Raw genomic sequence first — 25,804 nt, forward strand, 5'->3', positions numbered from 1 at the left:
CTATATGCCAGACATTATATAATTTCTTACATATCCTAATTGATTTTCATTGCTTCTCATTTTGTCCCTATTTGTTGTTCCTCATGGCTTTTCCTGTGTCATAGTCTCTTAATATTGCTGCGTGCTTTGTTAAAATACAAATATGAGCTGCTTTAGACAATGAATTAGAACGGTGAGATAGAAATCCATTAGCAAAACTAAGTAAGCGAAGAGAGTAACTGCATGGAACCACCCACGGCCGCTCCCGGCTGAAGGTCACACGTGGTATTTGCAAGATAAAGGCCACAGCTGAGCGGGTGCAGAAGCCCAGTTCTTGCGCCGCCCTGAACACGCGATAAACGGCGGCTGAGAAACCCTCGCACCGCCCTAGTGCGGTCTCCAAACAGGCAGCAGCTGCTGCTGGGAACACGTGCCAGCAAACCCGGGCTTGCTGCTGCGTTACGTGTGAAACGGCCCTGTGCTTACTTTGCAGTTGCTGCTGATTTGCAAATTTTAGAAATAAAAATAAAAATCCAGCTGCCTCCTTGACCTCGAACAGCCTTCTTTCTTAAGCCCCTAGAAAGCATCGGGAGGCCCCCTCCGCCGCCCGAGCAGCAAAGGCGCCCTCCGCCTCGCCTTCCTCGCTCGGCCCTCTCGCGCACCCGCGTCTCTGGCTTCCGACGTGGCGCCTCCCGCACGCGGAGCTCCATCTTCCCTCGCCGTCTCTAAGCGATAACGGAGCGTGGGCGTCCCCGCCAAGTTCTCTCGGGGTTTTTTTGCTTAGGTTCCAGAGAACCGACCAATAGCCGGCCGAGCTGCCTTCCGTCTCATTTGCATAGTCGCCGCCGCTGGCCAATGGGCGGGCGTGCAGCGTGTTTGGAATGCTCTGGTCCTCCCCTGCGCGCTCTCCCGGGTGGCGACGGAGCGGGCGGCTGCCTTGGCGGAGCAGCCCGAGGAGGAAAGCTCTTGCCAGCTGCTCGGCCGGGGCATCGGCCCTGGAAACGCCTCTGCTTTCCCTTGGCTGGGGACTCCTCCGCGTGCAGCTCTTGCTGCGCCCGGAGCGGAGGGATCATGTCGGTAGCGGGACTGAAGAAGCAGTTCCACAAAGCCAGCCAGGTAAGAGAAGCTTTAGGCGCTGAGGAAGATGGTTTGTTTGGTAGAAACCTTGCAACCCTCCGTGCCAAGCTGGGAGGAATTGCATAGCACTTTTGATCACCTGCTCTTTTATTTCGGGTCTTATCTATAGCTCCGTATTGCCTACACGGACTGGCAGCGGCCAATCCGACCTGGAGATGCTGGCTGTGGTTGAACCCGGGACCTTTGATCCGCAGAGTAGGTGCTCTGCGTTTCCCCAGTGAATTGCTCCACCTGAGGATCTCGGGGGATGTGCTGCCCGTTGGACTTCCCTATCAGATTTTCCTGGGTGCACTAGACCTGGGCTCTTTTCCTGGGCCATTTTGCACATTATGTGGAAGAGAATTTGTGTTTGCTTAGAAAAGAGTTGTAGCCAGTCACGGGTCCCCCATGGACCCCTGTGGCCAGATGCGTATTTTGCAAATGCCAAGCTTGTGATGTTTGTACGTATTTAGGGAACACATCATTGTATGCACACACAGAGAGAAAATGTGGGGAGAGGTGAAAAAAGGAAGTCCAGATATCGCTTTGGGCAATCCTTTTCCTGCTCTCCCAGGCATAGCAACTCCTTTGCCATATCCAGTTTACCTCTTGGGTAACCCATCTCAGGGAATTCAACTTTCCCTCTCCTCTGGAGGTGATCGTGCTTACTCTGGATTAAGCTCTGTTATTGTATGATGGAACTCGCTCTTGAGTAAGCAACCTATATCTGTTTAATTCTTCCCTTCCTTCTTCCGTGCCATAATAGCATTGGAGCGGTGGTTATTATTTCTGATTCTGTATTTCCAGGCCTCACTTGGTCTTGTTCTAGGTGCTGTATTTGTATGCCATTAAGCCCATGTTTCTGTGTTGTCCACCCCTCGCTCCATAGTCCTGCTTAGTCTAACACATGGGAATTAAACAGACCATCTTGGATGGTTGGGCTGGGTGCCCATTATATGCTAATGATGTTGGTCGATAGATCTCCAGATCAACATGCTGGTTAGTTTGTAGGAGGTTCTGTGACGTGTGTTTTCCAGTGCTTCGTGCTTTGGAGGGCATATTGTGTTAGATTTGCTGTGGATTTGTATTTTTCTGAAAGAGAAGTCCTGTTTGCCTCTCTCAGCCTCCCTCAATCCTGGACATCGGAGATGGGCAGCCTCGAGCTGTCCTGGCCTCTCTCTGTGGCCCTCAGAACCCTCACATGACTCACCAGCCCTGCCTCACATGCTCCTTGAGCATTTTTTGGTTGACTGGAACAAATGTGGGCTTTCAATCCTGGTGTCCTTGGCTTGCTTAAGGGTGCAAGAGGTGGACTAAAAAAGGTTCCCTACCCTTGTCATACGTTAGTGAATGGACTTCATAATCCTCTACAGACTTTTATATGCCCGTTACCTTTTTTTCCATCTGCTAGGATGCTGTTCTCTTCTTCTTTACAGACATTTGGTTGTATCTCTTCCTCTCTTCTATTTACCCCCTAATCCTTCATGAATAAGTTTTCCCTTCTTTCATCCAAGGCTGGTTTCCTTGTCTTCCATTGCCAAAGAGAAAGGTATCTTCGTATTACCATATTTTTCGCTCTATAGGACGCACCGGACCATAGGACGCACCTTGTTTTAGAGGGGGAGAACAAGGAAAAAAATTATCTCCCTCTCTGCTCAGCTCCCCTTCAGCGAAGTGGCAGGAGAAACAGAGCCCCTTCCATTTCTCCTCCTGCTTGGCTGAAGGGGCGCTGCGCAGCTCTCCCTCTCTGCTGAAGCCAGGAGAGTCTTGCTCTCCTGGCTTCAGTGAAAGGAACCTGAAGCCTCCGGAGTGCAGCGGGAACTCGTGCTGCTCTCCGAAGGCTTCATGTTGCTTTTGCTGAAGCCTGAAGAGTGAGAGGGGTCGGTGTGCACCAAGGAGCCTGCCTTCGCTCCATAGGACGCACACACATTTCCCCTTAAATTCTGGAGGGGGAAAAGTGCATCCTATAGAGCGAAAAATACGCTAATTCTTTGCAGCATGCTTAGGTGGTGGTTTGTTGTGCTGCGAAGCTTTAAAGTGATTTGAAATGATCCAGTCCATCTTGGTGTTGGAAACTGCCTTATACCGAGTCAGAGCATTGGTCTATATCTCAGTGATGTCTGCACTGATTGGCAGGAGCTCTTCAGGGTCTCATGCAGGTACTCTTTCCTCGTCCTACCTGGAGATGCCAGGAATTGAACCTTCTGCGTGTCAGTGTGACCATTTCGCCACAAATGCTCAAAGTGTGAGAGTGCCTTTCAAACTTGGGCTTCTAAAACAGACCTCTAACTTGCCAACGGTTTGTTAATTAGATATATATTCCACCTTTCTCCCAAGGATCTCAAGGGCACATACCTGATTCTTCTCCCCCACCCCACGCCAGCTTTTCCCAATTCTGTGATAGTTTAGGCCAAGAAATAGTTGACTGGCCCAAAGTCAACTATTTCCAATCCAATCATTTATTGTGTTTGACTAAAAGCCATTACAAATTCGATTACATATCCAACAAGTCAATTAAAGCCTGTTAAAAGATATCCAGAGATATACATCCACTTACAATATGTTAAATTAATGAATTGCCTGCACAGTCAATGGCATTGTCTTTTATACAGCTAGCGCAAATACTTTTAGCGGCTTTAGCAAATAGGGCTGTTTTGTTTGTGACAAGCGGATCGCAATCAGATAATATATTTTCACGTCAGAGTTCTGTCCCTGTAGTGCTGCCAACATCTGTTCCAAGTATCTCTCTCTGGGGTTTTGATAGAGCTGACAATGGAGTATATAATGGGGGAGATCTTCTACCTCACCTACCCCACAAATACAAAGTCTTAAATGTCTTGGAACCTTTCCATATCTTCCACTTAAGACCGATGTGGGCATTGTTTGAAAACGGGGAGCTGTAAATGCAGTTCTCAGGGAGGCAAAGGTAAGCGACTGCAAGAATTGAGCTTTGGTGTGGTTAAAGGTAAAGGGACCCCTGACCATTAGGTCCAGTCGTGACCGACTCTGGGGTTGCGGCGCTCATCTCGCTTTACTGGCCGAGGGAGCCAGTGTACAGCTTCCGGGTCATGTGGCCAGCATGACTAAGCCGCTTCTGGCAAACCAGAGCAGCGCACGGAAACGCCGTTTACCTTCCCACTGGAGCGGTACCTATTTATCTACTTGCACTTTGACGTGCTTTCGAACTGCTAGGTTGGCAGGAGCAGGGACTGAGCAACGGGAGCTCACCGCCGACCTTCTGATCAGCAAGTCCTAGGCTCTGTGGTTTAACCCACAGCGCCACCCGCGTCCCTTGGTGTGGTTAGATTTCAGCAATGGGAGAATTTTGAGATATGGCTTGGAGATAAATATTGCTCGTTATCCTGTTTATAAATCCAAATCCAATCCTGAGGCGGCTTTTAACTAAAGTCAACTAGTTTCATGGCTGAGTGGCAACTTGAACCTTAGTCTTCCCCATCTTAGTCCACCATTCTGGACTATAATGTGTGAAAACAAGACGAACTGGCTTGCAACTCTTTGCATGTTGGTATAGTGGCATTCCTTCCCCTTCTGGTTGAGAATGTACTGCAAATAAATGACTAACATAGGCATGTGTGGGCAGAGATGCCTGTAAAATGGTTTCAAATGACTTTGGTGATAAGTTTTTTTCCCTGGGCTCTATTAGCAGGCTGCTCAGACTTGTCTGAGCTCCTTTTGTTCTCTTAAACCTTTGTGTTGCACTGTATTCTGGTGGGATTCGATCACATATAATTGAAGGGGAAGGCATCCGTCCGGTTGTGGCGATGCAAGTGTACCATGGCATTTCTTCTTTCTCCCAGCGGTCATCCCTCCTTCAGTCACTGCTGTGGATACACAACCTGACTGATCCAGGCGCGGCGGTCATCTGCAAGGGATTTCCACATGGGGGGCGGGATTGATGTCGCCAGTCTTCGTGTCATGTTTGCTGACATCTTCGTAATGCTGAGTTTGTCTGCCAATGGACCTGGTGCCGGAAACCAGATCCCCATACAGCATGTCCTTGGGGATCCTGTCATCTTCCATTCTGTGGGCATGATCAAGCCAGCGTAGACGTCGTTGAGGCAGAAGTGTAAATATGCTGGGAATCTGAGCTTGAAGAGCACATATTGGACTCACACTGTCCATGGAGGCGCAGATCAATTCTGTGTCCAGGGCAGCTGTTTACCAGCTCCATCTGGTACGCAGGCTGAGACCCTACCTGCCCGCGGACTGTCTCGCCAGAGTGGTGCATGCTCTGGTTGGACTACTGCAATGCGCTCTACGTGGGGCTACCTTTGAAGGTGACCCGGAAACTACAACTAATCCAGAATGCGGCAGCTAGACTGGTGACGGCCGCCGAGACCACATAACACCGGTCTTGAAAGACCTACACTGGCTCCCAGTACATTTCTGAGCACAATTCAAAGTGCTGGTGCTGATCTTTAAAGCCCTAAATGGCCTCGGTCCAGGATACCTGAAGGAACATCTCCACCTCCATCATTCTGCCTGGACATTGAGGTCCAGCGCCGAGGGCCTTCTGGCAGTTCCCTCATTGCGAGAAGCAAAGCTACAGGGAACTAGGCAGAGGGCCTTCTCGGTAGTGGCACCCGCCTGTGGAACGCCCTCCCATCAGATGTCAAAGAGATAAACAACTACCTGACATTCAGAAGACATCTTAAGGCAGCCCTGTTCAGGGAAGTTTTTAATGTATGACATATTAGTGTATTTTTGGTATTTGTGGAAGCTGCCCAGAGTGGCTGGGGAAACCCAGCCAGATGGGTGGGGTACAAATAATAATAATAATAATAATAATAATAATAATAATAATAATAATAATATAATATTGGTTTGAGACTTTGAGGTTTGCCAGCCAAGTGATGCTCAAAATCTTCCTGATGCAGTGCATATGGAAGGTGTTGAAGTATAACTCCTGGCTGGTATACAACTCACTTCCATAAACCAGCATGTTCAACACTCAAGCCTGGTAGATCTTCATCTTGGTATTCAATGTTATTTTCCCATACTCTTCTGGAGGGGCGAGCCATTGCCGTAGCTGCCTTGCCAATATGCTTGACCAGCTCAGCTTTGATTGAGCTGGTTATGGTGCAGCCCAGGTCAACAGAATCATCTACCACCTCAAGCGTGTGGTCATCAGTGCTGATGCGTGGAGACTGGGATAGAGGAGTCAGCTACACTGAGTCAATTACAGACATACCTTGGAAGTTGAACGTTTGACTTCCAAAATGTTCGGGAACCAAGGCATGGCTTCTGATTGGCTGCAGGAAGCTCCTGCAGCTAATCGGAAGCTGCGGAAGTCACGTCGGACGTTCGGGTTCCAAAGAGCGTTTGAAAACTGGAACAATCACTTCTGGTTTTCTGGTTTTTGATCGTTCAGGAGCCACTAGAGAGAGGTCTGCTTGAATTGTTTGCTGCAGCGCTTTTTATTACACAGCAACCAAGTGTTTTGCTTATGTGAAGGATATGTTTGTCCACTTACTCCCCACTCAGAAGCTTAAAACTAATGAGGAGCCACTTTTTTGGGTGCTGGGCAGGGGGGAATTTGACATTTAATTACATTCAGGGCTTGCCCACACTTCTGCTTGTCTTGCGCATAGAAAGCTCGGGTCCCATGCTTTCTAGTAGACAGGTCTGAGTGGTTTTTCATTTGTCCTACCACTTTCCCCAAGCAAAACTGATTGATGATTGTTCCCATTCAGCAGTAAACAGCAGGTTTTCCCAAGAGAAAGACAAGCCCTAAGGAATTGTGATTGAGCCCTAAGGAAAGTTTTAAGCTTGATGGTTACTCACGCAAGGCACAATACTTGGTTTCAGACAAATGCTCCTAACAGAAAACTTTAGACTTTAAAACCTCAGCACTCTTACTAAAACTAGACTTGGGATACACACTTCCTCCCTAGAATGACTAGTACTGTTACTATACCAGCAACACTTCTCCAGCCTCTTCTAGGAATTTTATTTTCCCCTCAGCTAACCCCTATAATCCCTATCAGCACAGGTCTCTTTCTCCCCAGGTCCCTATTTGACTAGCTGACAATCCCCATCTAAAAGTGGGGCTACCTTTGAAGGTGACTCGGAAACTGCAATTCATCCAGAATGCGGCAGCAAGACTGGTGACTGGGAGTGGCCACCGAGACCATATAACACCGGTCCTGAAAGACCTACATTGGCTCCCAGTACGTTTCCGAGCACAATTCAAAGTGTTGGTGCTGACCTTTAAAGCCCTAAACGGCCTCGGTCCAGTATATCTGAAGGAGCATCTCCACCCCCATCGTTCAGCCCGGACACTGAGGTCCAGCTCCAAGGGCCTTCTGGCAGTTCCCTCCCTGCGAGAAGTGAGGTTACAGGGAACCAGGCAGAGGGCCTTCTTGGTAGTGGCGCCTGCCCTGTGGAACGTCCTCCCAGCAGATGTCAAGGAAATAAACAACTATCTGACTTTTAGAAGACATCTGAAGGCAGTCCTGTTTAGGGAAGTTTTTAATGTTTGATGTTTTATTGTGTTTTTAATACCCTGTTGGAAGTCAACCAGAGTGGCTGGGGAAACCCAGCCAGCTGGGCGGGGTATAAATAAAATAAATTATTATTATTACAGTGGTACATCAGGTTAAGTACTTAATTCGTTCCGGAGGTCCGTTCTTAACCTGAAACTGTTCTTAACCTGAAGCACCACTTTAGCTAATGGGGCCTGCCGCCGCGCCGCCACTGCACGATTTCTGTTCTTATCCTGAAGCAAAGTTCTTAACCCAAGGTAATATTTCTGGGTTAGTGGAGTCTGTAACCTGAAGCGTATGTAACCTGAAGCGTATGTAACCTGAAGCATATGTAACCTGAAGCGTATGTAACCTGAGGTACCACTGTATTATTATTTCAGGGCAGTTCACAAGATAAAAATGCAACATACTTTTAGAATGCTACATGAAGTTTCCCTTTTGATCAATCCTGCACCCAGAACTTTGAACTTTATTACGGCCATTGGCCCATCACACGACAGTTTCCCATACCAACATAATGTACTTAAAGCTCCAAATTTAAAACCGCCAAAACTACAAAAAACAGACAAGAACCAAAGCAAAACAAAAACAACAGACCAACATCATACATTACAATAAATTTGTAACATAAACATCGCCCTCTACTCATAAATTAGTAGAAGACATCAATGGTGATATCACCTAATTACATCCTAAAACATAGATCATAGTTTAGAGGGATTATCCGAGCCGCACAGGAGTCCGTTTCTCTTCTTTAGGGATAGAACGCTGATCAAGAATCTGGCAACCATGAGTGATCTTAGGGGGTCATCATCATTTAATAGATATCTCAGTTTGGCTTCATTTGTATCATCGGCAATTCCCATTAGATATTGAGCAAGAAACTTGCTCCTGGCCGATGAGTGAAATGCACAATCAAAAATTATGTGATGCAGCGATTCCGATGCCCCACAATTACAATCACATAAGAGCGATATCTGTCCATTGGAGAATCAATCCTGCACCGTTATACCACCCTTAACGCTGCAAGGGTATTACTTGTTTCCTATCACAGGCTGGCTTTCAGGTTTTGTTTGTTTGTTAAGGCTTTTGTAATAGAAAAAAAAGAAAACATCTCAGAGGCAAGATCAGGTCCTTCCTCTTCTCTTGGGCATGGCCGGCCAAGTGGTGCCAAAGAAGGATAGAACTTTTTTTATGTATGCTACAACAGCAGCAAGAATACTCATCGCAAAGTATTGGAAGACGCAAGATCTACCCACTCTGGAAGAATGGCAGATGAAACTGATTGACTGTATGGGATTGGCAGAAATGACGAGCAGAATCTGTGACCAGGGAGAAGAGTCGGCAGAAGAAGATTGGAAAAAATTTAAGGACTACTTACAGAAATATTGTAAAATTAAGGAATGTTGAATGATGTTGGATTGAAATTGAGTGGTTTCCAGCTGTAATGATATAAAGGAACATGGATGAAAAAAAGGGTTTGGATAGAAAATAAGGGGATATTATAAGCTGTAATGCTTTAAGTGAAGGATTTACTGAACAAATAATTTGAAAGGGAATACAAGAAGGGGAGGTATGAGGAGGTCAGAGAAATATGTTATTGAAAAGATTGTATTATGAACTATATGTCTTTTTTTAATTTGTTTGTTTTTTGTTTATAAAAAACTGAAAATCTCAATAAATATCTTTTTTAAAAAAAGAGAGAGAGAGAGAACAAAGCGCTGGCAATGCAAGTACAGTGGTACCTCAGGTTAAGTACTTAATTCGTTCCGGAGGTCCGTTCTTAACCTGAAACTGTTCTTAATCTGAAGCACCACTTTAGCTAATAGGGCCTCCTGCTGCCGCCGTGCTGCCGGAGCACGATTTCTGTTCTCATCCTGAAGCAAAGTTCTTAACCCAAGGTACTATTTCTGGGTTAGCAAAGTCTGTAACCTGAAGCGTATGTAACCTGAAGCATATGTAACCCGAGGTACCACTGTAGACAGAAGGGAGTCAACCCGTATTCAACTTCTGCATATCCAGCTGGCCCTGCCTACCCCAGCTTCCCCGAACCTTCCTTCTACTGGGGCTTCTCCCTTCTTCCACCCTCCTCCCACTAGAAACTGCCTCTTTCCCCTCAGCCACCATGTGCATTTGGGACACCACAGGAAGTTTGTAGCCAGCGGCGACTGCTAGGGACGCATCTGCACAGCCTCCCATCCCGGTACTGGAAAGGGGAATGTCTTGAACGTTACTTAGATGTATTTAGAAATTCATTGATTTAGAAGTAGAAGATGGTTTGCTTAAGCTCTGTTGTGGCCTTCATTGCTTTCACGGGTGCTTTCGGGGAAAGCCTCATCAACTTCTGACATCCATGAAAGGCAAACACAGATACGGTGAGGGGAATTCAACAGCATCGTCCAGGCATCTCCACTGACCAGCCTGCCAACTTCCACCCATGAATATCCAGTGGTTCATTCACTCAGAGGGCAGCCAACACCACTCTCTGAACATGTACCGTATTTTTCTCTCCATAACACTCACATTTTTTCTCCTAAAAAGTAAGGGGAAATGTCTGTGCGTGTTATTGAGCGAATGTGTGGTCCGTGGAGCAGACTGGCCCGAGTGCAGGGGCAAAAATCAGATCCCGCGTCACGGAGGATGGAAAGCTGTAGAGGAGGCTGCTGCTTTCCTGCATTCTGCCTCAGAGTCACCCCAAATTCACCATCAGATCACATAGCATGTCCATGGCTACAGCCTGCACCAAAAAAATCACGCACCCACTGTTGCCTGGGGCCACAATGGTGCAAAAGCGTGGTTACAAAGCACAGATCCACATGGATTCTCAGGATTTTTGCATTGGGCTACCCCAAACTCACCATCAAATCACATGTCTGTGGCCACAGCATGAATCACAAAAATCATACATCCACTGTTTCATTCAGAATTTTTTTTCTTGTTTTCCTCCTCTAAAAACTAGGTGCGTGTTATGGTCAGGTGCGTGTTATAGAGCGAAAAATACGGTAATTCCCAGGAATGCCATGTCTGTTGAGTGACCTGCGTCTACTCTCCATTCATCCTTACCCCAGCATCAATCCACAAATAGCCACACAGCTTTTGTCAACAGCCTTCTGAAGGTGAATTTCAATCAGCTTACATGCACAAACTTCAGCCCTGCAACATCCTGGGCTTCCACATGCTAATCACATCAGCTTCCTTCCCCCCCCCCCAATTTCCCCCCCCCATTTCATAACACAAATAAAGAACACAAACAAAAACAAACAAACAATACAAATAAATTCTTGTCGTATCCTTATTTTTCTAAACATTGTTAAGTGGGCTTCCCCAAGTCCCACCTATCTGATTTTCATTTTACTTCATCTTTGGCAGTTTACATATATCACATTTTTTTTTTAATCACACTTAAAATAACTTCACATTTTATCACTTACAAATAATACTATTTTAAAATACACTATCTTCTACTTCTAACCCTACAGCCTATATCCACTTCCAAAGCTATTCAAATATTTAAATATTAATCACATTAGCTTCCGTCCAGCAACAACTGCCAGCAGCGGCGGAGCGTATGCCCGTGCTGCCCAGGGCGGGCACACTCCTGAGGGGGGCGTGGCATGGAGAGTGCCCTCCCAGGCGCGGGATAGCCACTTGGGTGCCTGGAGCAGCGCATGCGCCCTGCAGCCGGGGGCAGAGCGGGCCACCCATGGTGGACATTCGGTGCGCCACCTGCCTGCGACTCTCAAGCTATCAAAAGAGGGAAGGGGGAATTCCACAGCTCAGGGTAGGCTTGGAGGTCGCGGGTGGGCGGCACGCCGAATATCACCCCCCTCAGTGAGGGCACCCGGGGCGGACTGCCCCTACACCCCTGACTGCCAGCTTCTGCCAGGTCCATCGCCAGCTTCCAGCCATGGATATCGGCCGCTTTCACGCCACGATCCTGCCCATCAGGTACGCTTGCCTTCTCGTTGCTTCACTGCATCCCATTGATGGATGATTACTTCCTTCCATCTGCCTCTTCGCCTCCCTGTGGAAGGAGGCACCAAGTGTTGAATAACACGGCTGTTGTCCACTGTGTCCTCCTCAAGCTTTTGCCTTGGCATTCCCCTTGGGCTGCTTTTGTATATCCACTGAGCTGCCATGTGCTTTTGTGACATCACAGGAAGTCCATAGCCAATAGCAGCAGCTGGGGAGGCATCATCATCATCACCTCCTCAGGACTCACAGTGATGGGTGCAGCTCAGCAGCCATTTGCCCCTTGGCTTGTTTACGGTGTACAGCTCACTCCTTATCTGTAATGACACCAGAGAAAGGCATGCCATAAATCCGTAGGGGGTATGTGTCATTTTTTATCCTGATGGCTGCATTCCCTTGGGTCAATTTTTCCATGTATGGGAGCCAACTCCTAGGGACCGAGGTCTCTTCACCCTCCCCCCAATATTGATTAGTTGCAGCTGCATCAGGTGTGCTTGAGAGAACACCTGTTTGGGTTGAATAATACAGAAGCCAGTATAAGTTGCAATTTCAGCTGAATTTGGGGGATCCACTTGAAGCATCTGCTGTGTTGAGCTGTTTTAGTTGCTGTTGTTTGATTTGTTCATTGCAAACAGCTGAAAGCCTGCAAATTTTGATAATAAACCTGATTTGCAATGGAGGTTGAATAATATTGATCTGAACTGTATAACTTAGTGTGATTGGTACTTTTATCTATGGATATAAGTAATAATTCTGCAAACTGCCCTGAGACCCCTGAGTATAGGATGGTATATAAATTCAATTATTACCGTATTTTTCGCTCCATAAGATGCACCTGGCCATAAGACACACCTAGTTTTTAGAGGAGGAAAAAAAAATATTCTGAACGAAACAGTGGATGTATGATTTTTGTGATTCATGCTGTGGCCACAGACATGTGATTTGACGGTGAGTTTGGGGTAAAGGTAAAGGGACCCCTGACCATTAGGTCCAGTTGTGGCCGACTCTGGGGTTGCAGCGCTCATCTCACTTTATTAGCCGAGGCAGCCGGCGTACAGTTTCCAGGTCATGTGGCCAGTATGACTAAGCTGCTTCTGGCGAACCAGAGCAGCGCACGGAAACGCCGTTTACCTTCCCGCCGGAGTGCTACCTATTTATCTACTTGCACTTTGACGTGCTTTCAAACTGCTAGGTTGGCAGGAGCAAGGACCCAATGCAAAAATCCTGAGAATCCATGTGGAGCTGTGCTTTGTAACCACATTTTTGCGCCATTACAGCCCCATGCAACAGTGGGTGCGTGATTTTTTTGGTGCAGGCTGTAGCCATGGACATGCTATGTGATCTGATGGTGAATTTGGGGTGACCCAGTGCAAAAATCCTGAGGATACATGTGGATCCGTGCTTTGCAACCATGTTACAAGGAAGAAAAAAGTGTGTTTTATGGAGCGAAAAATATGGTAATATTATTATTATTATTAATAATAATAATAATAAAAAAATGCACAATGAATACCCATGGGTACGGTGATGGATTGTTCTCCCTTCAGTGCCGTCCCTCCTTAGACATACAAAAGAATGTGTAAACCCTCAACTGTATCCAGGAATTGCGGGGTGTGGGGGGCACTTTCCACTGTCAAAGTCTCCATGTGTGCTGGCTACATGCCCTCCACTCCTGACCTTTCAAGTGGTGAGCACAGAGATCTGCAAGGAGAGTCTTAACAGCATTCAGGCAAGCATGGATAGAATCTCCCTGCTGACCCAAGAACTCGATTCATGCAAAGTGGGGTCACCTGGATCATTGATGACAGGCCCAGCACGTGCACCCCACTTTGTTTGGAGCTCCCCATGTTCTTCTTCTGGGCAGGGGGCTGCAGTTAGATGCCTTATCTTTAAACACGTATCCCAGTACAGAGATGTGTTTCGGGACCTAGTTCCACCAAGACACACTCCTTGCAGCAAAAATTCCTCCCATGTGCGTATCTCCATTACTGAATTGGGACGAATGAATGCAATTCTTGCCAAAAAACAACAGCAGTGAAATGGGCTGCAAAACATTAATGCTGTGGCATGTCTAGAGAGTTGTCAACAGTGCCTGTGAACGTGTCGCCTGTGGAAATAATCTGTTTTCCAAAATAGGAATGGCTCAGCCTCTCTTACATGATAGATTTAATTAGTCCTGGTCTGTATGAACTCTGTGAAACAGGGTGTATCTACATTTAAAAAACCCCAAACCATTGCCTTTGCGGTGATTAAATCTGACCTCCTCCCAACAGGGTGTCTATAAAATTAGGGATGTGAAACAATGGGGGTTTGAGCCTCCTGCTGCGCAGGCCCACGCACTGGGGCAGCATCTTCTGCTAAAACAATTTAAAGATTTTGACCCCCTGCTGGTTTGCAAGCCAGCAGAGCATTGATGCTGCGTAAACATTTGCCATCTGGGAGCTCTAGAGGAGCAGCTGTTGGCGCTGGTGGTAGGTGGATTGCAGAAGGATTCATCTATGTAAAGGTCCTCCGTTGCAAAAATGGGCCCACGGTTGCTCCTAACTGTGGTGAACAACTGTTTAACAGAAGAAGATGTTATTTCAGCAGCAGCAAGTTTTCAAGTTCCCCCAGAACTCTGCATCAGGCGAAAGGTTACACAAACTAGGAAGTGGATGGGGGATGAGGACAAAATTGAAATAAAAAAAGTACAAAAACATAGACTAGATGTTTCACCGTTCGGTCAGGTTTTAGTCTCAGCTACAGGATGGATATTGCTACATTCACACTATACAGTGGTACCTCGGGTTAAGTACTCCGTTCCAGAGGTCCGTACTTAACCTGAAACTGTTCTTAACCTGAAGCACCACTTTAGCTAATGGAGCCTCCCGCTGCCTCCGCACCGCCGGAGCACAATTTCTGTTCTCATCCTGAAGCAAAGTTCTTAACCTGAAGCACTATTTCTGGGTTAGCAGAGTCCGTAACCTGAAGCGTATGTAACCTGAAGCGTATGTAACCCGAGGTACCAATGTATATTTAAAGCACTACAAAGGAACCTTAAACAGTTGTGATTTCCCCCAGAGAATTCTGGGTCATTATATTTACTGGTGTCTGAAGTTTATACCCTGCTTTTTGATGGTTGATCATTCCAATTCTTGAGTTTCTCCACATTCATACTATGATACCACATAGCACTTTAAACAGTCATGGCTTCCCCCAAGGAATTCTGGGAACTGTGATCAGTTAAAGGAGGCACCTACAGTGGTACCTTGGGTTAAGTACTTAATTCGTTCCGGAGGTCCATTCTTAACCTGAAACTGTTCTTAACCTGAAGCACCACTTTAGCTAATGGGGCCTCCCGCTGCCGCCGCGCCGCCGGAGCCCGATTTCTGTTCTTATCCTGAAGCAAAGGTCTTAACCTGAGGTACTATTAGCGGAGTCTATAACCTGAAGCGTATGTAACCTGAAGCGTATGTAACCCAAGGTACCACTGTATACACCTCCAGAGCTACAGTTCCAAGAGTGTTTAACAATGAACTTCTCTTCCCATGGAACTCTGGGAATTGTAGTTCTGTTAGGGGAATTGGGTTCTTCTAACAACTCTCAGCACCCTTAACAAACTACAGCTTCCAGGATTCTTTAAACGTTATTCTTTTGAGGAAGCAATGTGCATTGCTTGTGCTTCAAATATATCGTGTTCACGGTGGTGCTTGTTGATAGCAAACACCAATTTTTGTGCCAATGAATTCTGTAAATTAGTGATGTGCTGTGTGGAGGAGTTTATTTCTTGTCCTAGATCTCCTGCCAGCTCCATTAGATGACCCTCAGCTTCTGGGTACTCTTGAGAGGAGCAAAAGTGCTCTTTCCTTCTCTGCACTAGCGTCATTTATAAACCTCTGTCATACTGCAAATTAAAGAGATTCGAAGACTGCAAATCAGATTTTCTCTGTGGTTGCTTGGAAGCTATTCAGAACATGCCCAGTTATCCCAAGCAAATGTATGGTGTCGGTTTAAGTTAAGTTGGCAAAATAGAAGTGAATTCCGAAAGGGGAGATGAGAATGCACAAAAGGAACAGTCGGAAGAATGAAAGGTGAGCTTGCCTCGGGAAGCATATGATTCCTGCTGAGCTTTCTTTTAAAACCCTCAGAACAAAGACTCTGGATTGATCAAAGGCGTAACAAAAGAAGAAGCTAAGAAAAAGTGTCGCACTTGGAATGCTATGCACAATTCTGGTTGAAAGGACACCGAAGAGCTGGAAAGCGACAAATCCGCTCCACTTCCCCAGTGGGGAGGAGTTGCGGCAGACCGCGTGGCCACCCACTCCCCACCGGGGGCAGGGGACTTTGCCCCCCGTTGCCTGGGGGATCCCGGCCACGTCAGAGCCCGGCCAGCCAATCTGCTGGCCGGGGGTGGGGGTGGCCGGGGCCGTTTAAACGGAGGAGCAAGCCAGAGGACTTCCTCTTTGGCTTGCTTCCTCAATCACCCACCCTCCCTCCCTATTTTGCAGGTTAGGCAATGGCCTTGCTATGGACTTCGGTTGGTCGCCTTGGTTGTCCGAGGGGCCTGGTAGGAATTTTTCCATTGGCAAATCGGCACTGGCCACTTGGTTTTCGCCTACCTCGTAGCAATCGTCACAACTTTGTTAGGGTTGCGGTTAGGCATTGTTTGACCTTGTGGGGGGGAGGGGAGGTGTGGCCATCACCTGCCCCTCCATGCTTGAGGGTATTCCGTTAAAGGAATCCGGGGGTGTTGATCTAGTCTGAAGCCCGGCTGGGGGGCTAGGGCCTTGACACGACCCCGACGGGAACACCAGGGGGAGCTTGAGTTGGTTCGCATCGACAGGGCTCCCCCTACCGGTGGCTTACCCTTACTGGACTTCCTGCACAATGGGCAGGAGTCAGATATAGTCAGGTCCAATCAATGCCTAAGCCAATACCACTCACATTCTGTAATTTCAATAAAGTTGTGGCAAAAATTTGCCCAATAACATAAACCTAATATCCGTGTCCTTATGTGAGTTATTTCTAACGAGGGGGTGGCTGCGGGGTCTCGACACACAACTGAGATGGCCAAGGGATCAGAGCCTTTTAAGTACTGGACTTCTTAGAACAATGTTTAGATCCATCAATTGGCTTTAGGTTATAATTTAAAATACAAAATATTTTGCTTCTTAGTACTCCTCACAACAACATTGTAAGGTGGGCTAGTTTGGGTATTTCCATACTAAGGATGGAATCTGAAGCTGAGTTGTATTGGCTTGCCTAAGGCAATCATCCTGAGCTAACAGCTAGGGTGAACTGGGGGATTTCCTGGGTCATGGCTTGAACTCCAGTCATTAAGCCAACAGCTGATCTTTACATAGGTCTCTTCTAGATGACCTGTTAACATTGATTTGTTTGCAGGGAGGTAAGCCGATGCTGACTATTTATTGAACACCTATTGTTTACAAGGAGGTGAGATTGTGTTGTGCTATCTCAGTGTTCCCAGTGCATTTTCCTGGCCCTTTCTGTGTTGCTAAAAGTGTGGGTTTGGGGCTGGTGGAAGTGGGTGTGCTGTGGAAGAGCACCAAACCAACTAACTGTGCAGCCTGAATTTGGCAGTTCATTGTGGAGTCTCAGTAAGTAAATAGCAACAGTCTGGAAGTGCCCAAACTCGAAATCCTGGTGTAGGTGTGTTTGTGTTTGTTTCCTTGTTTTTTGAAAATGGAAATCTGCTGATAGCTATTCACTTGTTATTGGAGCTTCTATCAGGGATCATGACTTCAAATAGCACATTTTAGAGTCATAGAATTGCAGAGCTAGAAGGGACCCTGAGAATCATCTCGTCCAACTTCTGGAATATGCAGTTGTCCTATATGGGGATCGAACCTGCAACCTTAGCGTTATCAGCACCGGGCTCCAACCAACTGAGCTATCCAGCAGGACCATTCGACACTTAAATTTCACCCGTGGCTTAAATGGCTTCTCCCTTTCATCTTGCTGCAACTGATTTTCCTTTCTGGCTAGTCAGATTTTTAGATCGACAACTACTGTATTATTTGCTCTATGAAGACGCACCAGACCACAAGGCGCACCTAGTTTTGGAGGAGGAAAACAAGGGAAAAAATATTCTGAATCTCAGAAAACAGAACAGCAAGAGGGATCGCTGCGCAGCGAAAGCAGCAATCCCTCTTGCTGTTCTGGCTTCTGTGATAGCTGCGCAGCCTGCATTCGCTCCATAAGATGCACACACAATTCCCCTTACTTTTTAGGAGGGAAAAGGTGAGTCTTATAGAGCAAAAAATATGGTATGTCTTGGTTTGGTTAAAATACTAATAGACATAGGCTGGGTTTACAGAGGTCTGTTTCTATACCCCTTTTATTTATGGATCTGTCAAGTTGCAAGTTAAGGGTAGAGCTTGTTTTTTAAACTCCGCTTCCAATTACCTGTCAAAGTTCCTTAATCAACATGAATCTTTGGGCCAGAGAATGCCCTGTGGACTAACTGGGCCTTTCATGAATAACACAACACAGTTGCAGAGATGTTAGGGAGCCAATGATCTTTCAAGTTCCCAAGTATTTTAAGAATCGCCATATTGCTTGCACCTGGCTCTTTCCAATGCTGTCCAGCATTCTTTGATTCCATAAACTCGTGAAGAATTAGATGTACGATCTGCCATACATTACATTACTGGATCCAAAAATCTATGTCTTTCAGCAGTTCTGGGTCTCTTTAATAAGGTCCACATTGGAAAGAGTCACTCTTTCTGTAAATCATCAATGCGCAGAGAGCATAGCAGGAAAATTGCAGGGAGGGAATTGAATGTGTATACTATTTATTTAAAGTATTTCTTAGCCAACCTTGATCAAAAAGATTCCTAAGTGGTGTACAAAGCTGTAAACAAAACTATCTACCCAACACAGAAATACAACATATAAGCATAGGCAAAAATAAGAGGCAAAATAAACATGTAAAATTAAAGAGCAGGGTAAGGCAAAGTACTGATTAAAATGTCATCTGAACTTTCTAGGTAAAGAAGAGGGTTTCAACTTGGCACTGAAAATATTGTAATATCAGCATGCCATATTAAGAGCACAAGTCCCCAAAAGAGCATTTTTGGTTAAAGGTTTCTTCTGCAATACTGCCTCTAACTCTGTTTGCCTCCAGACGGTCAGTATTTTGCAAGATGGATTTAAGGGCATACAGGAAATTTAGGCTTCTGCACAATTAAAGTGGATTAAAGCACTTTAAGGGACGCGGGTGGTGCTGTGGGTTAAACCACAGAGCCTAGGACTTGCCGATCAGAAGGTCGGCGGTTCGAATCCCCGTGACGGGGTGAGCTCCCATTGCCCGGACCCAGCTCCTGCCAACCTAGCAGTTCGAAAGCATGTCCAAGTGCAAGTAGATAAATAGGTACCACTCTGGTGGGAAGGTAAACGGCGTTTCCGTGCGTTGCTCTGGTTCGCCAGAAGCGGCTTAGTCATTCTGGACACATGATCCGGAAACTGTACGCCAGCTCCCTCAGCCAGTAAAGCAAGATGAGCGCCGCAACCCCAGAGTCGGTCACGACTGGACCTAATGGTCAGGGGTCCCTTACCTTTAAAGCACTTTAGCGCAGCACATCCACATTCTGACTAAACATCAGGAAGAACTTTCTGATAGTAAAAGCTGATTGACAGTGGAACAGACTCCCTGGGAAGGTAGTGGACTGCCCTTCCTTGGAGGTTTTCAAGCAGAGATTGGATGGCCATCTGTCATGGATGCTTTAGCTGAGATTCCTGCATTGCAGGGGGTTCGACTAGAATGATCATTGGAATCATAATTCCATGATTCTAAGCAGGTTGTCTGGAGGAGCCCTTAATCTGTACACAAAACCGTATTCCTAAAGAAATGAATTTGATGGCTCCAGACACACAGGCTTGAGAGACAGTCGCCTCCATCTTTGCCCCATCTTTTTGTGCCTGCCAAACAGCCGTGTCATGCTTATGATAATATTTTATTCTCTTGTTAATTATGCTGTTTTAAATGTGCATTTTATATTTTACTTCACTTAGCAATGGTGTGGTTTTTTTGAAATGTTTAAGATTTTTTTTGTTAACTTTGTGTTAAATATGTATTCTGTAGTTGACCTTTGCAATGTTTTATTTTGAAACCTTTAAGATAATATTTTAGTTTTCTGTGAATTATGTTGCTTTGACTATATACTCTATATTTGACTTCCTTCAGAAATGTTTGATTCTGGATTGTTTTATTGATGCTTTAATATGCTGTAAACCGCTTTGACATTTTTCTTAAAAATATAAAGCGGTATAGAAATGAACTAAATAATAAAATAATAATAATAATCATCACCATCATCATCATCTCCATTCAACCAAACTCCAAATGACTCTTCACCAAGCCAATGTCTTATTGTGTTGTATCAGGTTGGACCATCATATAGATTCATATGGTTCCTTTAGTTAAATTAACAGTGGCAACTCTCTGTTCCTCTCTTTAAGTTCCCCTGTTCTCATATGTGTTTATCTGCTGTCATTTGGAACTGAAAGTGACCTACATGAGGTTCCTGTCCAGGCACTGAGCAGACCTGGGCCTGCTTAGATTCAGAAAGGTAGTTCTTGTGTGTTTCTACAGACTATGCCAGAGTGTAAATTTCTGGTTTCCTCCATCAATTCTGTTTGCTAGAAATGACTAACCAATGACTTCCTGAAATGTTAGGCATCTCTTCTCCCCACCCCCGTTTTGCGATTTGCCATTTCACATATCACTGAATAGTAAATCATCCAGACAAGACAGTAGGGATTTGTCAAGGAAGTCTTGAAGATTTCAGAGTACAAAGTACTTTTTTGTTGTGTGAGAAGAATAAGCATCAGCAGTCAAGTTATTCCAAAAGATCCATGTGGCACAGCCTGGCGGAAACTGACTCCTTCCCTGGAAAGTGCAAAATTGTGTTATCGTCACAGAACCTTGCTTGATTCGCTTGTCGACAAAAATGCTCTTTGTCTGCCTGTGCTTTATCTGAAATATTGCTGCGTAACTGTCCCAGAAGCTAACTGCATTTAACACAAGAGAGAACCAGGCACCATACTGGTTTCAGGAGTGTAAGAAAGGCCCTTTTGACGCATGGTCCTAAATGCATGGAAACCCCTTTTCTGAATGTGGCTTGCTCTCGGTCACATGGAATTGACGCTCTTCTCCTGATGGGGTGTGCAGATTTTGTTGTTTCGAATCATGCCATTGAATTATGGGAGTTGTGATCTGGCAACATCTAGATCAGCCTTTCTCAACCTTTGGTCCCTAGATGCAGCTGGACTCTAACTCCCATCATCCCAACTAGCAGGACCAGTGGTCAGGGATGATGGGAGTTGTAGTCCAGTAACACCCGGGGGGTGTCCCAAGGTTTAGAAAGGTTGCTCTAGATACTACCAGATCACAGCTTTCACAATCCTTTACTCTATAATAATAATAATAATAATAATAATAATAATAATAATTTATTTATACCCCGCCCATCTGGCTGAGTTTCCCCAGCCACTCTGGGCAGTTCCCAGTCAAATGTTAAAAACAGTACAGCACTAAATATTAAAAACTTCCCTGAACAGGGCTGCCTTCAGATGTCTTTTAAAGATAGGACAACTGCTTATTTCCTTCACATCTGAAGGGAGGGTGTTCAACAGGGTGGGCGCCACTACCGAGAAGACCCTCTGTCTGTTCTTTCACCTTTGGTGGACGTGTCCCAGGATTAAGGCTTTCTGGGAAATGATATATAACGAATTGAAAAAGGTATTTAAGTACACCTTCTTGAAGAAGCCAGAGGCCTTTCTCTTGGGCATGGCCGGCCAAGTGGTGCCAAAGAAAGACAGAACTTTTTTTATGTATGCTACAACAGCAGCAAGAATACTCATCGCAAAGTATTGGAAGACGCAGGATCTACCCACTCTGGAAGAATGGCAGATGAAGCTGATCGACTGTATGGGATTGGCAGAAATGACGAGCAGAATCCGTGACTAGGGAGAAGAGTCGGCAGAAGAAGATTGGAAATAATTTAAGGACTATTTACAGAAATATTGTAAAATTAAGGAATGTTGAATGATGTTGGATTGAAATTGTGTGGTTTCTAGCTGTAATGATATAAAGGAACATGGATGAAAAAAAAAGGAAAATAAGGTGATATTATAAGCTGTAATGCTTTAAGTTAGGGATTTGCTGAACAAATAACCTGAAATGGAATACAAGAAGGGGAGGTATGAGGAGGTCAGAGAAATTTGTTATTGAAAAGATTGTATTATGAACTATATGTTTTTTTTTTAATCTTTTTGTTTGTTTTTTGTTTGTATAAAAAATTGGAAACTCTAATAAATATCTTTAAAAAAAAAAAAAAGAAGACCCTCTGTCTGGTTACCTTTAACGATCCTGGCTAGTGGTGATAGGAATTGGAGCCCCACAACCTTTGGGGGGGGCCCATAAGCTCTGATTGTTATCTAGGCCTGTAGTAAACTTGCTTACTGCTGGCAAGCAAAAGATGGGGTTGGTCTATTGAGGCCTCTGTACCATGTATTCGTGGTGCTGTGGGAAAATATATCAACAACCGAAAGGCAGCAAGGTCACAGAGACACAAAACAAATCACTTGCTACAACAGAAGGGAGAGCGCCTGGTGCATCAAATAAGATTTCTTGCCAGCTTTTTGCCTTGAAAGCAAGAGAGTAACAACACATCATTCTGCATTTGTCTCCTCCCCCCTTTATTATCTAATTCCCAGACCAATGCTGGGCATCTTTTTTCTCCCTTGTGATGTTCCGCTAGAGTTCCTTGTGTGGTGGCGTCATTTTCTATTTTCCATTTTCAAGGTAGAGGAATTTCTAAACAAATATAACCCAGGCTCCTTGTTTGGTAGAATGCCAGAATGGCAGGTCAATAAACAACCTCTTGTGAGCAGACTTAACAGGAGCAAGGCTCTTTTTATAGCTTGGCAGTGAAGTAGGGAAGCGTTGTAAAAGAGACAAGGCAAAGCAAACCCCAAAAAAAGGAGAAGTGTTGGAGGTTGCAAGCATTTGGTTATAATGGGCTGCAGGGCCAGGCCGAGATATTTTGGCACCTGAGGTGAACCACAAAATGGCTCTTTCCTCCTGTCAGGGAACAAGGGCTGAGCAAAGATTTGCATCAGGAACAAGGGTGGGAGGAGACCAGCAGTGGCTCCTATTTGCCAAGAGGCCACTGTGGAGGTGGCATGGGGGCTGTCAAGGAGGCAACAGATCCAGCCTCCAAGCAGCTGATGATTCCACATGCGGCAGCAGGAACAGGCGACGCATTCCTTGGAACATGGGTAGGCAAACTAAGGCCCGGGGGCTGGATCCGGCCCAATTGCCTTCTAAATCTGGCCCGCGGACGGTCTGGGAATTAGCGTGATCTTACATGAGTAGAATGTGTGCTTTTATTTAAAATGCATCTCTGGGTTATTTGTGGGGCATAGGAATTCATTCATCCCCCCCCCAAATAGTCTGGCCCCCCACAAGGTCTGAGGGACAGTGGACTGGCCCCCTTCTGAAAAAGTTTGCTGATTCCTGCTTGGAGGCTTGGACTGCTGCCCCATGGATCCTGCCGCCTGAGGCGCATAATTAATAATAATAATAATAATAATAATAATAATAATAATAATAATAATAATTTTATTGTTTATACCTCGCCTACCTGTCTGGGTTTCCCCAACTACTCCGGGCAGCTTCCAGCAAAATATATGTATATAAAAATGTCAGACATTAAAAACTTCCCTAAATAGGGCTGCCGTCAGGTGTTTTCTAGAAGTTGTGTAATTCTTTATCTCCCTGACATGTAATGGGAGGGCAGTCCACAAGGAGGGTGCCACTGCTGAGAAGGCCCTCTGCCTGGTTTCCTGTAACTTTATGTCTCTCAGTGAGGGTGAAGTGTAGGCGGGTTCCCATGAGGCAAGACGCGGTGATAGCAGCAAGAACCTTTATTGAACCACATAACTGGGAAATGGGGGCAAAGCAACTGCTTATATACATTCCTGAAAGCCGGGGCCACTCCCACTCCTAATGTGATTGGCTGTCTAAACTTCCAAGCTGCGAATCACAACTCAGAGTTCAAGGGCCAATGGCAGAGGCCTAAATCCTGAAATGTTCTGTAACTGGACATCTTGTATTGAATCATAACACAGGAGCTCAGAATCCTTAGTCTAGACTGAAGCTCAGGCAAACACAGACCACTGAATACATAACAGAGGGAACCGCCAGAAGACCTTGGAAGTGGACCTCAGTGTCCAGGCTGAATGATGGAGGTGGAGACACTCCTTCAGGTATACTGGGCCAAGGCTGTTTAGGGCTTTAAAGGTGAATTGTGCTCGGAAACATACTGGGAGCCAGTGAAAATCCTTTAGGACTGGTACTATGTTGTCTCAGTGGCCACTTCCACTCACCAGTCTAGCTGCTGCATTTTGGATTAATTGTAGTTTCCGAGTCACCTTCAAAGGTTGTCCCACGGAGAGAGCATTGCAGTAATCAAAGCGGGAGATAACCAGAGCATGCACCACTCTGGCAAGACAGTCCGTGGACAGGTAGGGTCTCAGCCTGCGTACCAGGTGGAGCTGGTAGACAGCTGCTCTGGACACAGAATTGACCTGCGCCTTCATGGACAGCTGGGAGTCCAAAATGACTCCCAAAATAAATACAGAAATGATAAAGAAGATGTTAAAATCATAAGAGAATAACAAGGTTGGATATAAAGAACCTAATATGAAGATATAATAAAACAAGCAGGGGAAATTATTATGTAAAAAACCAGAAGAGGAAGTTGAGGGAAGTCGGGGGAGGGGGAGGGGGGAAGTTGGGGGAATTGTATTATTTTTATGTTATATGAAATGTTAATACTATGTTAAAAATGTGAAACTTGATAAAAAGTATTTAACACACACACACAAAATGACTCCCAGGCTCCGCATCTGGTCCTTCAGGGGCACAGTTACCCTGTTCAGGACCAGGGTGTCGTCCACACCTCCCTGCCTCCTATCCCCCCAAAACAGTATTTCTGTCTTGTCAGGATTCTTATTTTATATAAATTTTTAAACATACCATTTTCAACAATAATTAAACATACTTTTGCATCTTACTCAATTTTTTTTTTACTTCCATCAGTCCTGTCTGAAAATTTTCCAATCTAATCTCTTAGTATGCATTTTTTATTTTCCCTATTACATTTCAAACTTATAACCAATATCTCTATCTTTTTCTACTTTGTAACACCGTATATTTCTCCTTACAAAACTTCTTGTAGCATAATTTGTTGATTACAGTTGCTCTTCAAATAATTCGTATACCTCTTCCAATCTTCTCTAAATCTCTGGTCCCACAGGTTTCGAATCCTTCCTGTCATTTTGTCCAATTCTGCATTGTCCATTAATTTCGCTGTCTTGTCAGGATTCAACCTCAAACTGTTAGCCACCATCCATCCTCCAACCGCCTCCAGACACACACAGGACCTTCACCGCCTTTGCTGGTTCCGATTTAAAGGAGAGGTAGAGCTGGGTATCATCTGCATACTGATGAACACCCAGCCCAAACCCCCTGATGATCTCTCCCAGCGGCTTCATGTAGGTGTTACAAAGCATGGTTGAGAGGATGGAGCCCTGAGGCATTTGCATGCAAAGAAGCACCAAGCAACTCCTTGCATGACATGAGCTGAAGAACTTCCAGTTGTGCATGCTAACGGAAAAATCTGAGGGCTCCCTTGGACAAAAACAAAGACACCAACCAGGATAACTTGGAGCAAAACAGCAGCCTGTAGGCTTGGCCTTTATTGAATACTGTCGCGACAGCACTCCCGCCCGCAACAAGATGAAGCAAAATGGAAGCCCAGAACAAAAGAAGACCCCAACTTTTATTAGTTACCAATTCCCCAAACTACACCCCTAAGACTACATCACAACTACATCACAAAAAGGAGGTGTTGAGGGAGGAGTTGTGGTGGTAACCTGAGTGTCCTGTCACCTGGCTGGTTCCTCCTTTCCCCCCTCCCCATGAGTACTTTCCAGGTGACAGAGGGGAGCTTGCAGTTTCCTGCCCCCAGAGGGAAGAGCTGATCATTGTCCTTTGTTCCCCTCCGTGCTGAATCCACTCCCATATGCAAGTTCTTTGTGATCTTGATGGTCTTCTGTCTAGGACCATCAGGGTTGGCATAGCAACTGGGCAGGGCTCCTGTGTATGTGCTGGTATGCTCAAGGGATTATGGCTGGCCTGTATCAAACCTGCCCCATTTTGT

The 25,804-nt window shown here is 45.6% G+C and overlaps 1 protein-coding gene across 1 annotated transcript in view; it reads left to right on the plus strand.

Annotated features, from left to right (window-relative positions):
• The first annotated feature begins 874 nt into the window (after positions 1–874).
• The window catches only part of SH3GL3 (SH3 domain containing GRB2 like 3, endophilin A3), a 47,340-nt gene continuing 22,410 nt past the window's right edge, over positions 875–25,804 (plus strand). Inside the window, exon 1 of the mRNA XM_053365550.1 lies at positions 875–1,095. Within this exon, the coding sequence (XP_053221525.1) occupies positions 1,051–1,095 (45 nt within the window). The 5' untranslated portion in view covers positions 875–1,050. The remainder of the gene's footprint in view (positions 1,096–25,804) is intronic.

Source organism: Podarcis raffonei, chromosome 14 (assembly GCF_027172205.1).
Source record: "Podarcis raffonei isolate rPodRaf1 chromosome 14, rPodRaf1.pri, whole genome shotgun sequence".
In the NCBI taxonomy this organism is placed as follows: Eukaryota; Metazoa; Chordata; class Lepidosauria; order Squamata; family Lacertidae; genus Podarcis; species Podarcis raffonei.